At 43.1% G+C, this 17,234-nt stretch overlaps 1 protein-coding gene across 1 annotated transcript in view; it reads right to left on the reverse strand.

Annotated features, from left to right (window-relative positions):
• GPC3 (glypican 3) overlaps positions 1–17,234 on the reverse strand; it is a 728,389-nt gene that overhangs the window by 288,764 nt on the left and 422,391 nt on the right. Inside the window, exon 4 of the mRNA XM_043974754.1 lies at positions 8,393–8,526. Within this exon, the coding sequence (XP_043830689.1) occupies positions 8,393–8,526 (134 nt within the window). The remainder of the gene's footprint in view (positions 1–8,392; positions 8,527–17,234) is intronic.

Genomic DNA, 17,234 nt, shown 5'->3' on the forward strand with positions numbered 1-17,234 from the left:
AAAAATTAAGGAAAATCGGGGGCAGCTAGGTAGCACAGTGGATAAAGCACCAGCCCTGGATTCAGTTCAAATCTGGCCTCAGACACTTGACACGTACTAGCTGTGTGACCCTGGGCAAGTCACTTAATCCTCATTGCCCTACAAAAAAAAATTAAGGAAAATCTCCAAAGTTTCCAGATTGGGGAGTCTCCTATTCACCTGTGTTTGCTCTTCATTTCCTGCCTTTAATTCCATCTTTCTGGATGTCAGATCTTCCTTAATTTCTCTTCTTGAGCTTATTAACCATTCTGAAGAGTTTTGTGCTAGATATCCTTTACTTTCTTAAGGTGTTTCTTCCTTATGGAATCTGATCTTTGGTTTCTTTTTCTCATCATATTTATTCATTGTGTTGGAGTCTTTTCATTTTTTCTTACTCATGTCTTCAATCAGTGACTTTTTCCTGTGAGATATTTCCTTATGAGAGTTTTTCTATGTGATTGAGTGACTGTGTGTGTATGTGTGTGTGTGTGTGTGTGTGTGTGTGTGTTTCCTTTTTCTCTGTGTGGAATATTTGATGCTAACTTTGAAGTGATATAGAGAAGCTGGCCTAATTCATTTTCTATTTGTTTTGCCATCTTCCATCCAATCTATAAAATCTTTTTCTAACAACAATCCTGTAAAGCATCTAATTATCTTCATTTAGAAATAAGGAAACTGAGGCTCAGAGATGTGAAGTGGGGAAGGGGAGAAGCACTTATTAAGCACCAACCGTGAGCCAGGTACCGTGCTAAGCTCTTTACAATCGGTCTTGCTATAACACATTTCCAAAAGGCAAATGTGTTCCAACCCGATTGATATATTAGAGAAAATGTTGAGTACAGTATGAGTTTTGAGTTTGCTTCTGCAGAAGGGAATGCAGCAATTGCCCCACTTCAACAACAGTTCACAAGCTGTAAAGCTTCCAAGGCCCACTTCCACAAGCAAACTTCAGATTTTGTCAAGGTAAATTGCCATATTTATTGTATATCTTCTGGTGAACTAGGAGCTATCTGCAGAGAAAGGCTGGCATATGCCACCCCCAACCCCTTCTCTGCCATGGCCCCTAGTCTTAAGGCCCAGCATTGTGGCCTACCCAACTTGCTGGAGACTTTGTGCAGCCCTAGTAGCAGCTGAAAGACCAGAATGCAGCCAATATTGACTGTAGTATTTATGTATTTCTTAACTATTTAACATATGTAATTCCATGCTACAATTTTTATTAGGGTACTGTCTCTTTTTTTTGTGTCACTGACAAACTTATTGAGCTTGTGCCCTCTAACTCCATTTTTCCCATAAGTCCTGTTGTTTTTATTGTGTGACTTTGCACAGCAAGTGATTTGGGGGAGCACATATATCGTGTTATAGCAGATCTGACTGTATTGTATCATTGGATCCTTACAACAATCCTGGGAAGTAAGTGTCATTATTTTCATTTTCCAGTTGAGGAAACTGAGGCAAGCAGAAGTTAAGTGACTTGCCCAAATAGGAAGTGCTTGAGGCTGGATTTGAACTCAGATCTTTCTGATTCCAGACCCAGGGCTCTATCCACTGCAGCGCCACCTAGCAGTTTCTAGTCACTTTCCCATGGCCACATACCTAGTAAGTAGTAGAGTATTTGGATTTCAGGCCAGTGTTCTTTCCACTTCACTGTCTCTCAATGCCTCCAAGCAGAGAAGAAAAGCTCACACTTTCCCTCTATCTAGCCTTTGCTCAGCTATGGGAGGTGGAAGCTAGGGAATTCTCAGGGACTGGAATAATTATTCACTACTCTGGCTAAGAAAGGTCTGGACTAATGTACAGGCCTCTAGAGAGGCCCAGGGGTTGCATCTCATTTCAGAGCCTGCAGGAGTCCTGAGCCCCAAAATGCCTCCCAGGGCTTTCTGTTCAGAGCTAAGGCCAAAAGAGACAAGCAGGAATGATCTCCCTGCATTAATACAATTTTCCATTTCATTACCATAGAGCTATTCATTTCTACTAATAAGATTGAAAAAGAGCTCCCAACCCTGAGCCTCCTTTTAGCCAAAGGGAGTCTTCTTACAGCAAGGCTAAGGTAGGAGAATGCAGAAGCCTGATCCAGAGGATTCTATTAGCATAGAAGGGGTTGAGAAGCCCTGAATCCCAAATTGTTGTTTTCTGTTATCTCAGGCCACTCTTGATGGCTGTCAGTTTCCAAAGGGAAGCGGCTTAGTACAGGGCTCAGAAAATAAAAGTCAACATCACAGCTTCACACAGAAGAAAAAGATGGGTTCAATTACGAGCTAATAGGAGCAAGGAACTGTTTTACAAGGCAATGATGCAGTCCCCAAGAGTTGAAACTATAAGACTAAAAGCGGATGGCTGAGCAGTTTCCCCCCATAAAGGAAATAGAATATGGCCATTAGTCTCCGGGAAATGATGTTCCTTTCCTTAATGAAGACATTGCCCCTTAGGCCTTTTCCCACCTCAGAACCCCCAGCCACCACTTTCACTAATACAGTAGATGGCTGAAGAAACAACCCCCAGCAGGGCCTTCTAATAAACACTTCTTCATTCAACAGGCATTTATTAAATAAGCCTACTATGTGCAAGTTCCTAGGCATATAAAGAGAAAAAGTGATAAAAAAACAACTTTCCTCTCAGGGAGCTTACAATCTAATGGAAGGAGATTTCACACATATATACACATAAGATACTACAAGGTGGAACGACACAAGAATCAAGTAGAACCACTGACAAAATACTCCAAGAAAATTTAAAGAGGTAGAGCATATTAACTACTGAGGGATTCAGAAAGGATATGTGACAAACAGAGAGCCTGAGCTGAACCTTGAGGGAAGAGAAGCATCTCAACAAGCACAGATATGGAAGGCTCATCCATTCACTGGTTCTTAGAACTGAAGTGACCTTAGAGGTCATTCAGTGTGTTTCAAGCACAGATGATAGATAGCCTGGACAAATGAATGGAGGCAAGGAAAGGCAGGCTAAGCATGAGGGAATAGAGACTAGGCTATTTTGGTTGGAGTACAGAGTTAGTAAAGTGGTGGGAGGTAATGTCAAATAATGATTGAAAGATAGGTTAGAACCAGATTGCGGAGGGTCTCAGTGACAGGCTAATGAGTTGGCCTTTTATCCTAGAAGCAATAGGGAACTGTTAAACTGCTGAGTCATTTTTCAGTCATGTCTGAGGACTCTCTGTTACTGCATTTGGGGTTGTTTTGGCAAAGATAATCGAGTGGTTTGCCATTTCCTTCTCATTTTGCAGATGAGAAAACTGAGGCAAACAGGGTGAAGTGACTTGCCCAGGGTCACACAGCTAGTACTTGCCTAAGGCCAGATTTGAACTCAGGGATGTCTTCCTAATTCTGGGTCCAGCACTCAATCCATTGTGCCATTTAACTGCCCTAATAGGGAACTACTCATGATTTTTGAGCAAAGGAATCAAACGGTCAGAAATATTTGGGAAACAGAATAAAGGATAGATGGGAGTGAGCAATGACCAGAGGCAAAGAGACCAGTCAGGATGTCAATATGATAGTCGGGGTTCTCCTGAAAGCATAAGCAGGGATGGACCTAACTAACCTTTTTTGTCCTTTTTAACCTACTCATGATTGATTCTGGAAAACAAAGCCAATGCAAGTTCAGAGATCAATCCTCTAAGTATCTGGCTACAGTGGAACAAAAAGAAATCAAGAGGGGGCAGCTAGGTGCCATAGTGGATAAAGCACCAGCCCTGGATTCAGGAGGACCTGAGTTCAAATCCGGCCTCAGACACTTGACACTTACCAGCTGTGTGACCCTGGGCAAGTCACTTAACCCTCATTGCCCCACAAAAATATAAAAAAATAAAGAACCAGAGAAGGCTTTCTGGCATGGTGGGCATATCATCTGTGGAAATTCAAAGACATGGACAAGAATCATAGGATGAAAGGTTCTCAGTGGGCTGGACTGAGTACCATTAGAATGTCCACACCAATGAGACTGTGGAACCTGGGTCATTGGTCCATAAGCAACAAAATCTTCTCCTTTTACTCCTGCCAAAAGAAAGAAAAGGATATTGGCAATCGAATTTATCTTCTATAAAAAAGAGAGCAAGAGGCCCTCATATGTAAGGGGAGAAGTCCTTAAGTGTCAGGAGTTTCTTTTTTTTAATTTCAATTCCATAGTATCTGAAAATGAATGAATTGAAGATTCTTAACATGAGAATGGACCATAGGATCATAGATTTACTGTAAGAAGTACAACCCCTTCATTTACAGATGAAGAAACTGAGGCTTAGTCATTAAGTAACTTGTCCAAGGTCACACAGGCAGTGACAAGGCAGCTAGGTGGTGGCAGCAGATAGAGCACTGGGCCTGGAATCAGGAAGACCTAAATTCAAATCTAGACTCATTAATTATGTGACTCGGGGCAAGTCGCTTCACATCTATTTGCCCCAGTTTCCTCATCTGTAAAATGGGGATAATCATAGCACCTACCTTCTAGGGTGGTTGTCATGATCAAATGAGATAATCATTGTAAAGTGCTTAGCACAATGCCTGCACATACGAAGCACTATATAAACATGAGCTTTTTTTTTTCTTTTTGAACTAAGGTGTTTTGTCTCCAAATGCAATGCTTATTATAATATTGGAGTTGGACCTTAAAGGACAAGTCAGAATTCAACAATAAAAATGAACAAGGAGGATGTTCTAGGTCCTCTGGGTCATAATATTTAAAGCTAGAAGAGATTTTAGGGGCTTTTGTAGTGCAGCTGCTTCATTTTACAAAAGTGGAAACTGAGCCCCAGAGAGATTAAGTAGCATGCTTGAGGTTACACAGGTGGAAGAGCCAGGATTTGAAACTAGGCCCTATAAATCCAAATCTAGCATTATTTTCATTACTTGATGCTAGTTTCAACAAAGCCCCATAGGAAAGACATCCTCCCAATAAATCCCCAGGCATGGAGGTGCTCCTGAGCTCTTGAAGCTTGTGTCCATTGAACACAAGTTCTGACTGGATTTACCGGGCAGGAAAAGAAATCTGTGAGTCTGGGCCCAGAAATGGGCTATATGTCTGGTGTCCAAGGACCAAGCTGGCAATGCCCTGAGAGCCTTATCACCAAAGTGGCAGCAGAGTTAGCACTTCTGTGGCCAGAGCATCTTTCAAAGACCATCTAACAAAGGCAGGGTAGGATTGTGATGTATGCCAGTGTAGCATGGAAGATGCCACTCTGGTCATAACAGACAGAGCTCCTCAAAGAAAAGCCTCACATGTAATCTGAAACATTCTTACTGAGGCCCCCATCTTATTAAAACTGAGACTTCTAAGCGATAGTGCTGTTGAGAGGCTGGATTTGCACAAAAAGAATATTTAAAATCATCAATCTCCTAGAAACACAATGAAGCTACTCCCCAAATGTGATGTGGGTCTCAAACCACCCAGATGGGGGCAGGCAACTCAAACAGATGACTTTTAAAGACAGCCAAAGGCCATACTCCTTCCTGTGCAAGTGGGCTTTTTAATAAGACAGATGAGCAGCTTTGCAGCTCATAATCAGATCCAGACAGGCTGCCTCCGCCACACGCAGCCCCTGCGCCACAGGGATGGTGACGACAATGGCCCCTTCCTTTCTTCTCTTTTCAATTGAAATGGCGATGGGGGATGGGGGTGGGGTAGGGCGATGGGGAACAAGCAGAACACTGTGTAGAGACTACAGTATAACTGACAGACATATCTACTAGCTGCCAAGAGAAATCCCCCAAATATCTAAGAGAAGGAAAACATCAGCAGAGTTTAACTCCTCCCCACCGCCATTGGACTGAATCGTACAAAATGATGCAGTGAAAAGGTTGTGCGATTTAGAGCCAAAGGATCTGAGGCTGAATCCCACCCGTCTTTGTTATTGACTACCTGTGTGATTTGGGCCCAATACACTCCTCTCTCTGCGCCACTAGATTATTCATATTGAAGATGAGGAACCTGAAAATATCTAAGGCCCCTCCCTGCTCTAAATCCTACAGTCCAGCTCTGGTGCTTCCTACCTGGGTGACCTCACTTCATCTCCCTGGACCTCAGTTTGCATATTTATAAAATGGGGGGGGGGAGGTTGTGGATTACATGGTCTCTGAGGTCTATTTCTGCTCTAAATCTCCAGTCCTATGATAATATCAGAATACATTTCATGAAGGTATAAGGGTAGCTGATCTCTGAAGGAGAGAAGAGGATCTGAGCTCTCCCCCCTCCCTTTTTTTTGGCCAAATCTTTCTTGCTTTCAAATACAAAATGGGGCCAACTTTCCTTAGAGGTAGGGGAGGCAAGGACTGCTCTGCCTGTTGAGTGAGATTTCAAAGTGCTGATGTCAATTTTTCTGCCACTACCAGGGAGGGGTAGGGGTGTGAGGAAGTCTTTGTGTCCAGACTGAGGAAGAGCTGTTTCAGCCACTTGTCTGAAGGGTTTCTAGTGGCTTTCTTTGGGGGAGGGGGGCTTTGCTATCACGAATTTGCCTTTTGTTATTTTTTCTTTTTTTGTAATTTTTCATTGATACTCTTTTCAAAAAATGGTCACTTCCCAATGGACACCCCCCCCCAAGTAAGATTCTCTTTCTTAATAAAGAAGTGGAGTTAAGGGAAACATGGATCCACCGGCCATGTCTGCGAGTGTTGGCCTCATTTTACACCCACTGTCCACTGCCTCTCTGCCAAAAGGTATGGCTATGTTTATGTTTTTCTAACCCCAAGCATTTGGGCAAAGGAATGGCTACTTCTTCCCCATCCCCAATACTGAGTACACAGTTGCACTGACTGTCAATGGGCAACTTTTATAAGCATTTACTAGACATTTCAAAATCCCCAGCAGTGCCTTGCCTACAATAGGCATGACAAACGCATGAACAGTCGTTGAATTTTTAAAAAATCCTCTCGCCCCATGATCCAAGGACACAAAGCCAGCTGGTAGCAGAGCTGAGCCTCCAAGCTGGGTCTTCTGAGTCCTAATTTAGGGTTTTTCCACTGTACTCTGCTGCTTTCTTCTAGCTGCCACAACCTTTGTTACATTACTTGTTATTCAGTCCTTCAGCTGCAGTCCTAAGAGTTAACAACCAAGAGGCTCTCTTCAAACCAATCGATCGATTGCAGCCTCAAGTCAGAGCAGTGTGTTGGTGCGTGTATGCTCACCCGGCTTCTTTGTGTCCAAGCCAGTCTCGAGTTAATGCCTCCACAAGGCATTGTTGTTCCCAATGGGAGCAGCCAAAACTGTCATTTAAAAAAATCCCAGCCCAGCCAGACTCCTAGCATAAAGTGTTTTATGAGCACTGGGCTGGGAATCAGGAGACCTGGGCTCAAGGCCAGTCTAGCTTTGTGACCTTGTGCAACTCACTGGTCCCTCTCTGGGGCTCAGTATCCTCCTGTATAAATCAAGGAGGTTCATAGACTTTAAAGTCAAATGGTCGACAAGGTCACCAAGTCCAAATCCTTCATTTGACAGACGAATAAACTGAGGCCCAGAGAAAGGGAGGACTCAGCCAGGGCCAGGCACAGGTAGTAAAAGCAACAGAACCAGGATTCCAGCCAGCTGTCCAAATCTAGTTTTCTTTCCATATTACCTCCTAACAACCAGATGAAATGGTTGCTAAGGTCCCCTGTAGCTCTGACATTTTATGATTTAATCTACAAATGTATCTGAAGGAGCCTACTCTAAATACTGTACCCTGTGTTCCTCTGATAATTATATACAACGGAACCTTAGTAGCTGCGTGACTTTGGACAAGTCCTCAGCTTCTCTGGGGCTCCATTTCTTCATATGCAAAATGAGATGGGTGGGCCAGAACAGTGGTATCAAAACTCAGATAGAAACCATACCCAAGGATGCCTGAAGGCTGCAGACTGACTATTTTTAAAAAGTCATGTTATCTATTTTTTATTGTTCTTTCATTTATTTTGTTGAATATCTCCTGATTACATTTTAGTCTGGTTCAGGCCAGTGGTGGGAGTAGTGGGAGCCCCCTACCACCTGCGGGCCACATGTTTGATGTCTGTGAGCTAGATGACTGTGAAGGTACTCGCCAGTTCTCACATGCCACAAGTTCATGGGAACAGGCTGCCTATGAATTGCTACCTGAGCCTTCTTCTAAAATGCCCAGGTGACACAATTTAATTACTCAGAAGGCCTGTACAATATGCATTTACAAAGCTTTTCCCAAAAATTTTTTTTGCAGGGCAACAAGGGTTAAGTGACTTGCCCAGGGTCACACAGCTAGTGTCAAGTGCCTGAGGCCAGCTTTGAACTCAGGTCCTCCTCAATCCAGGGCTGGTGCTTTATCCACTGTGCCACCTAGCTGCCCCCTCACCCCAAGATTATTTTTTAACCTTAAGACACAATCACCAATTGTGTGTCGTAACAGAACAAGACAAATTCTCACCTCCTCCTGCTGGATAAGGTTTCTTCATGTTCTACATGAGCAACTTTTAATACTCTCTTGTCAATAAACAGATCTTCAGGATAATAAGCTGATCTATATTGCCGCTGCTGAGGATGGGCACAGAGCTTGCCAATCTGAAAAAGAAATGCAACGTTATTCTAGGATGCTTCCACCAAGAAAGAAGGAACCAAATGTGCAATGGTCCCCCGCGACTGCACCCCCAATTCCTTTTCTTCTAGCCCCACTCCCAGAAGAATCCCAGAGAAGGACAAAGCTCCTAATTCAATAGGAAAAGCAGGCTCTATAACCTTAAATGGTTAGTAAGGTGCAAAGAGATATAGTGCAAAGAGCACTGGAGTTGCACTCAGAGGACATGGGATCAAATCCTAGTGCTAAGAATTACTAGCTGGTCGCAAAACAGCCATCCAAGACAATTCCAAAGGACTCCGGATGGAAAACACTCTCCAACATCCAGAGAAAGAACTATGGAATCTGAATGCAGATCCAAGTAGACCATTTGCACTTTATTTTTGGTTTTTGTTTTCTCTTTCTTGTGGTTTTCCCCTTTTGTTCTGATTCTTCTTTCACAACATGACTAATGTGGAAATATGTCTAACGTATATAACCTGTTGCTTGCTCTCTTGGGGAGGTGGGGAGGGAGAAAAATTTGGAATTCAAAATCTTTTTTTAAATTTTAATTTAATTTAATTTTTTGGTGGGGCAATGAGGGTTAAGTGACTTGCCCAGGGTCACACAGCTAGAAAGTGTCAAGGGTCTGAGGCCAGATTTGAACTCAGGTCCTCCTGAATCCAGAGCAGGTGCTTTATGCACTGTGCCATCTAGCTGCCCCCGGAATTCAAAATCTTACAAAAAATAATGTTGAAAACTATCTTTACATGTAAATGGGAAGAAATAAAATACTATTAAGTGAAAAAAGAATTACTAGCTGGGTGATCACGGATGTGTCCCTTCCTCTTTCTTGGCATCAGGACTCTCATCTAGCAAGTGAGGGACTTGGGCCAGGTCATCTCTACCATCCCTTCTAGTTTGAAATTGCTGATTCCATGATATCATCAACAATGGATTACCAAAGGTTTTTGATGACACCATTCTGGGACTGCCCTATTCAAGGAGTCCTAAGCATTTTCTATAAGAGTGTATTTCAAGGACCTTGTACATGGGGCAGATGATATGGACACCTTTCAATAGTACTTAATGTTTAGAAGTGTAGAGAATTCACAAAACAATATTTCTGCATTTTGGAAGAAATGAAGGTGTCAGGGGTGCTATCAATATAATCAAATTTCGTGGGTGACAAATAGCTTACACACTATACCGCATTCAAGCATTATGTTAAATAAGACAGGTAATAATCCCAATTTTACAGATAAGAAAATCAACTCAGAGGGGTTGAGTGCATTCCCCAAGGTCACAAAGCTAATCCAAATCCTCAAATTCCCAGCTTCTGGCTCAGAGTCCAGTGCTCTTACTCCGCCATAGCATGATGGCAACAACCCACCCACCTGTAGAGCACTCTCAATTCTTACAAGTCTATTTTGGGTGTAAGATTTATGCTACAGCATTAACAACAATGTTAATGCAATAGCTCACTGGGCTCTTCTAAAAATGCCTTAGGGAGAAGGGAAATCTGCCTATCAAGTGTCCAAACCCTCAGCGCTGAATCATCCATTCCTGGATAACTCCCAACACTGACAGGTGAAAATGTTACCTGGGTGGAAATCTCTTGTGTACAAGAGATTCTAGCTCACTCTCTTCTGAAACTTAGATCCACCCCCACAGAGGTATCAAAAAGAAGGGGGAAAAGGATTTAGTGATATCAAAATGCTTTGGGGGGGGGTTAGTTTAAATGGGGGCAAAAGAGATGACGAATGAACAATGAGGGGGAAATAGAAAAGGAGAAAGAATGAATAGGTGAACAGCATTTACAAAACACTATATGCAAAACACCTGGGCTTACAAATTAAAAAATTAACTCAGTCCCTGCCATCAAGGAGCTTTCATCATCATCATCATCATCATCATCATCATTATTATTATTATTATTATTATTATTATTATTATTATTATTATTATTATTATTATTATTATTGCAGGGCAATGAGGGCTAAGTGACTTTAGCCCTCATTGTCCAGGGTCACACAGCTAGTAAGTGTCAAGTGTCTGAGGCCAGAGTTGAACTCAGGTCCTCCTGAATCCAGGGCTGCTGCTTTATCCACTGTACTACCCAGCTGCCCCAAGGAGCTTTCATTCTAATAGGAAGGGACAACACATAGGAGAATGGTAACCAGGGAAGGGAGTTTTGATCTGTAAAGTTATGGGGATGGTGAACAGGGCCACAGGAAAATCAATCAAGGCTTTCCTTTCCAGAAGCAATGGCAGTGGAAGGGCAGAGGACTCAGTACATATGGCAGAAGAGTAGATGGCAAGAGGACAATGAGGCTAAACAATGATAGGATGTGAAATGTGGTCTGGTCTAGGGTCAGGTGAGTTTGCCTCCCTCCCTCACCAATCAGAACAGCGCAGGTTCAGGGTAGGATTTCCAAAGCTGAGTGTTTTAACTCCTCCAGGGCATGGTGTCTGGAACACAATGAAAACATGCAGGAAAAAAGGCAAGCAGATGCCCATGGTAGGGTACGAAGCAAGGAAGAGGAAGGGGAAAGGAAGAGAGAAGAGGAAAGAGGACACAAGGGAAAGGGAAAGACCTTCTTTGCTCAGTCTCCCCCCCAAAAAGAGAATTACAAAACAATGTGCTGTGTGAGATCAGAGGGGGAAAGAGTGCTATCAACTGGAGGAGAAGAGAGGTAATCCAGGAAAGCTTCCTGGAGAAGGTACAATTGAATTACACTTTTTTAAAATGTGGGGCAATGAGGGTTAAGTGACTTGCCCAGGGTCACACAGCTTGTAAGTGTCAAGGGTCTGAGGCCAGATTTGAACTCAGGTCTTCCTGAATCCAGGGCCAGTGTTTTATCCACTGCGTCACCCAGCTGCCCCTGAATTACACCTTAAAGGACAGGTTGAAATCAAGAGATGAGGAAAGACAATCCAGAAAGAGGTTACAGCTTCCACAAAATCATGGAGACAGAAAGGGACAGGGCACAGTCACACATTCACTGGGTGCTGCTCTTACCCCCATTTTGCAGATGAGGACCATAAAGCACACAGACCTGCCCAGGGTCACAAAGCACGTAAGAATCTGAGGAAGGATTTAAAGGCAGGTCCTCTGGACTCCAAGTCTAGCATCACCTAGCAACCTCATAATGTGAGTTACATAGAATGTGTGTTATTATTATCATTGCCACTTTATAGATGGGATAACAGAGCAGTAATGTACTGTACTAGAGTGGTAGTCATGGGAACAGAGAGAAGGAGAGAGATAGGAAAGCTACTGGGGAGGTAAAACTGGCAGAGCTTGGCAAAGGATTGGACATGAGGAGTCAGATGCTAGGGAAGGGTCATAGGTAAGCTATCCCGGAGTGGCTAACTGCTAGAAGCCCTGACGGAAGCCGTGAAGCCAGAAATACAGGCAGGCTTAGCAGGAGAGAGCCCGGATGTGATTTCATGGCTCTAGGGAAAGAGGATGAAGTTAGATTCCCACTCGGTCCCCCAGCCCTTCCATTCTGTACTGGTGGTATATGGAGGCTCATGGGCAAGGTATGGGAAGTATGGGGAATAAGCCCCCACCACTGCTTCATTCTCGCTGCTGTGGCACAAGGGCAAGTCTGGTTCACTGCTAACTCCCCCTTTTTCTGGGGTGAGTCCACAAGTGAAACAGCTAAAACAGGGAAGCCAAGTCAGAAGCCACTTGGTCTCACTCCATACATCTACCAAACAAAAACTCTATCACTCCAGGGGCAGATGTGGTAACAAAAAGGGAAAATTCTGACTTGGGATGAGTGCCCCCCCCACCCGCTTCCTGAGTAAAAGTTCTGAAAATATAAACTGGGAAGTCAAATGACCTGCTAGACAACCAGAGACCAGAGAAATACAAACAGCAGACACAAAATTCACTGGTACAAGTCATCATGATGATGATTGATGATTGATGCTGATGCTGCTGAAAGCATTTCTATAGCACTTCAGGTTTTGCAAATCACTGTACAAATATTATCTCATTTTATTCTCACAAAAACCCTGGGGAGTGGATGCAGTTATCATCCCCATTTTACAGAGGAGAAAACTGAGGCAGACAGAGGTTGGGTGACTTTCCCCACACTCACACAGCTAGCGAGTGTCTGGGGCAAGAGCTAAACTGACTGACTTGACAGGTTTTAATCTTGGGTGACTAAGAGAATGGTAGTACTCTCAACAGCAACAAGGAAGTAGGGAAGGCTTGGGGAGAAATAACAACAACAATAATAATAGCATTTCTATAGTACTTGAGGTTTTGCAAAGCATTTTTACCAATATTGTCTCATATTGTTCTTACAACAACCCTAGGAGGTAGGTGCTATTATTATCCCCATCTTACAGAAGAGGAAACTGAGGCAAACAGAGGTTGAGTAACATGGCCAGAGTCACATAGCCAGCAAATGTCTGAGGTTGGATTTGAACTTACTTTCTGACTCTAGGTCTATTACTCTATTTAGACAAGTTAAGTTTGAGCTGTCTATAGGATATCCAATTCAAAATGTCCAATGGGCAGTTGGTGATACGAGACTGTATCTTCGGAAGGAAACTAGGATGTATGTGTAGAAATGGAAATCATCTATAAAGAGATGATAATTAAATACATGAGAGATGATGAGATAGTATACAGGGAGAAGTCACCCCAGGACAGAGTACTGGGGGATAGCCATGGCTAGTGGGCATGACCTAGTGGAAGATCCAGTGAGAGAAAACGAGAGGTGGTCAGACAGGGAAGAGGAAAAGCAGCAGTGTCATGAAAACCTAGAGAGAAGAGCTAGTCCAGGAGAAGAAAGTGATTGGCCAATAGTGCCAAAGGCTGCAGAGAAGTCAAGAAGGTTAAAGACTGAAAAGGGGCCATTGGATTTAGCCATTAAGAGGTCACTGGCAGGGGCAGCTAGATGGCACAGTGGATAGAGCACCAGCCCTGGATTCAAGAGGACCTGAGTTCAAATTTGACCTCAGACACTTAACACTTACTACCTGTGTGACCCTAGGCAAGTCACTTAACCCCAACTGCCTCACAAAAAAAGAGATCACTGGTAACTTTGAGGAGAGCAGTCTCAGCTGAAGGATATGATCAGACTCAAGATTACAGTAAGTTTATAGGAAAGTGAGAGGAAAGAAAGTAGAGACACCAAAAGTGACTTTTTCAAGTAATTTAGCCATAAAAGGGGAGAGAGATAGAGTGATAACTTGTGGAGATGGTCAGATCAAATTTTGTTGCATTTTTTAAAGTATGGGAAGATGTGAATTTGTTTGTAGGTGTGAGGCAAGTAGCCAGTAGATGGGGAGATATTGAAGATTAGTGAGAGAATAGGGATGGAAGAGGGAGTAATCATCTGGAAAAGAGGGGGCAGCTAGGTGTCACAGTGGATAAAGCACTGGCCCTGGAGTCAGGAGTACCTGAGTTCAAATCTGGCCTCAGAACATTGACACTTACTAGCTGTGTGATCCTGGGCAAGTCACTTAACCCCAACTGCCTCACACCAAAAAAATAATCTGGAAAAGATGGAAGAGAATGAGATCAAAGGGGCATATAGAGGGTTTTACCTGGGTAAGGAGAAGGGCCACATAGCTGATTGGATATGAGGGATGGAGGAGAATGGAGTCAAGGAGAACATGGAATTGGTCAAATTGGATGACTGACAGGATGGTGATACCCTTGATAGAAAAAGGGGTACACTGGGGTACAGAGATAATGGATTGTTTTGGACATGCTGAGTTTAAGATGACTGTGAGATAACCATTTTGAAGTGTCTACTAGGTGGTTGGAGAAAATGACTGGAGCTCAGGGGAAAGACTTAGATTGGATACACAGATCTAGTAGGGTTTTGCCTTGAGGTGCTAATTAAGCCCTAGGTACTGCTGAGGTGACCAAGTGAAAGAATGTAAGAGTAAGAAGAAAATAGGGAGCAGGATATAATCTCATGGGATATTCATGATCAGGAATCATGATATAAATGATGAACCATCAAAGGAGATTGAAAATGAGTGGTTGGGGGGCAGCTAGGTGGCACAGTGGATAAAGCAGAGGCCCTGGATTCAGGAGGACCTGAGTTCAAATCCAGACTCAAACACTTGACACTTACTAGCTGTGTGACCCTGGGCAAGTCGCTTAACCCTCATTGCCCTGCAAAAAAAAATGAAAAAAAGAAAGAAAAGAAAATGAGTGGTTGGGGGCAGAACCAAGATGGCAGAGCAGAAAGAAGCAATACAACTTAGTCCCCGACCACAGCTCATCCAAACAGATCTATAAGAAGCACCAGACCAAATGCTGATGGAGAAATCCTGAAAAGTCACGATGAGTCCTCTGTCTGGTCCAGGTGGCATAGGGAAACAAAGAGTTCCGCAGACACTGGGGATAGAATTGGGGTGGAAGCACTCCAACACTGAGGAAGAGGCTGCACATTAGCATAAAAAGAAATCCCAGGCCCACATCAGGGCACTGCAACAGGGAGAGGTGTCAAATGCCAAGCTTTATCTCCCACTACTCAGCCCCAAGGTGCAGATCCAGGGCAGAGTAAGAAGGATAACTGTCCAAAGTGATACCCTAGGTTGTATATGGAGAAAGGAAGAAGTTCAGGAGCCAGTAGCAGTATGGGTTCAGGCCTCAGGCATAAAGTAGGGTCTCAGTTGTAGCATCTGGCTCAGGCTATAGAGGAATAATCAAGGCAGGAAACCCAGACCAAAGGGGAGACTACAATTCTGCAATTTTGAACCAACAAAGCTTCCCAGCTGGCTGATGGGGGCAGAGGCCAGAAGCAGTCTATTCTTACACAGACCCAAAGCCAGGTCAGAGTTCAGACCAGGGGGCCAGCAATCAGACATTGCCCTGGATCAGATCCCTTCTGGAGCAGGGAAAGCTTTCAAATCTCCAGCCTGTCCCTGAGATCCTGGAATAATGCAACACTCAATATCCCAAGAAAGCAGCAACAGAACCAGATCAGCCCTTCCCTCCAGAAGAACACAGAGCCTGGCCTAAACACTAAGCACAAGGGATGGAAGTAGGCTGGAAGAATGAGCAAACAAAAATAGAACCCAACTATAATGAGCTATCTTGTGACAGGAATGGTCAAAAAACAAAGACAGAAAAAAAGCGACTCCAAAATATTTATGAGAAAAGTCTTAGAGAAAAAAATAAGTTGGGTACAAACTCAGCTAGGATTTCTGAAGAGATAAAGCAAGAGTTGAAAAAGGATTTAAAATGTTTTTTCTAAATGGAATGAGAGTGATTGAAGGAAAAAAAATGGAAAAGAAATGAGATCTATGGAAGAACAAATTGGAAAAGGAATTAACAGCTTGGCACAAGAGGTATAAATCCTTGCCCAAGCAACAAATTCCCTGAAAATCTGAATGGACTAAATAGAAGTCAATGGCGCCATAAGACAACAAGAAATATTTAAAAACAAAGTCAATAGACTGTAAAGAAATAGAAGAAAATGTAAGGTATCTCATAGCAAGAACAACTGACTTGGAAAATGGATTAAGGAGAAAAAAATGAAGATTTGACTATCTGAATACCATGACCAAAAAAGGAACCTGGATATCTTAGTTCAAGATGTTTTGGAAAGGAAACTTTGCAGATCCCTTAAAACCAGAGAGCAGAGTAGAAATAGAATCTGCCAGTCAAGAGAATCCTCCTGAATGAAAACTGCCAGAAACACTATGGCCAAAACCCAGAGCTTCCAGGTCAAGCAGCCAGAAAGAAAGAATCCAGGTACTGAGGAGCCCCAGTCAGGATCCCACACAATTTAGCAGCCACTACTCTCAAGCAGCAAAGAACTTCCAATACAATATTCCAGGAGACCACAGATATGGGCTGACATCCAAGAATAACTTACCCAGCAAAACTGAGTATAATACTTCAAGGGGGGGAAATGGAGCTGTCATGGAATAGGGAATTTCCAAGCATTCCCTGATGAAAAGATCAGAGCTGCCGAGAAACTTCAAACATAGGAATGAAGAGACTCAGAGAAAGGTAAACATGAATGAACAGTGATTAAAAAAACCCCAAGGTTAAACTGCTTATGTTCAAATATGGAGAGATGATACATGGGTCCCCCCTGAACCCTATCATCATCAGGGCTCAGAGAGGGTGTCCAATTAGACAAGGCCTGGTAGTGTTTCTGTTAGGTCCTGATCTTAAGAAAAGAATGACTAGAAAAGGGAAGAGAAATACATTGGGGGCAGGAGGGAGGAAAGAAAGGAAGGGTAGGGAAAAGGATTTCATATACTCAGGATGCACAAGTAGATATGTAGACAAACAAGGAAGAGGAGGTGGGGGACGAGTAGCTGACACTTATACCTCATTTTCATCTGAACTGGTCCAAATAAGGAATACATACACACACACACACACACACACACGGTTGGGTACAAAAATCCATTTCGCTCAACAGCTAAATTGGAGGGAAAGGGGGAGAAGGAATTAGAAGGACAGTAGATTTAGGGAGGGATTAGTCCTAAGCAAAACAAACCCGAAGGATGTCTTAAAATATTTATAACTCTTTTTGAGGTGGCAAAGAAAGGTAATCTGAAAGAGTGCCCATGAACTGGGGAATGGCTAAACAAGTTATGGCATAAAACTGTGATGGAATAGTATTGTGCTGAACTCTTATCAGCATAATGACAAACCGGGATTCCAGAGCACTAATGATTTAACATTCTACCCATCTCCTGATAAAGAGGTGAAGGA

The sequence above is a fragment of the Dromiciops gliroides genome, chromosome X, assembly GCF_019393635.1.
Source record: "Dromiciops gliroides isolate mDroGli1 chromosome X, mDroGli1.pri, whole genome shotgun sequence".
Lineage (NCBI taxonomy): Eukaryota > Metazoa > Chordata > Mammalia > Microbiotheria > Microbiotheriidae > Dromiciops > Dromiciops gliroides.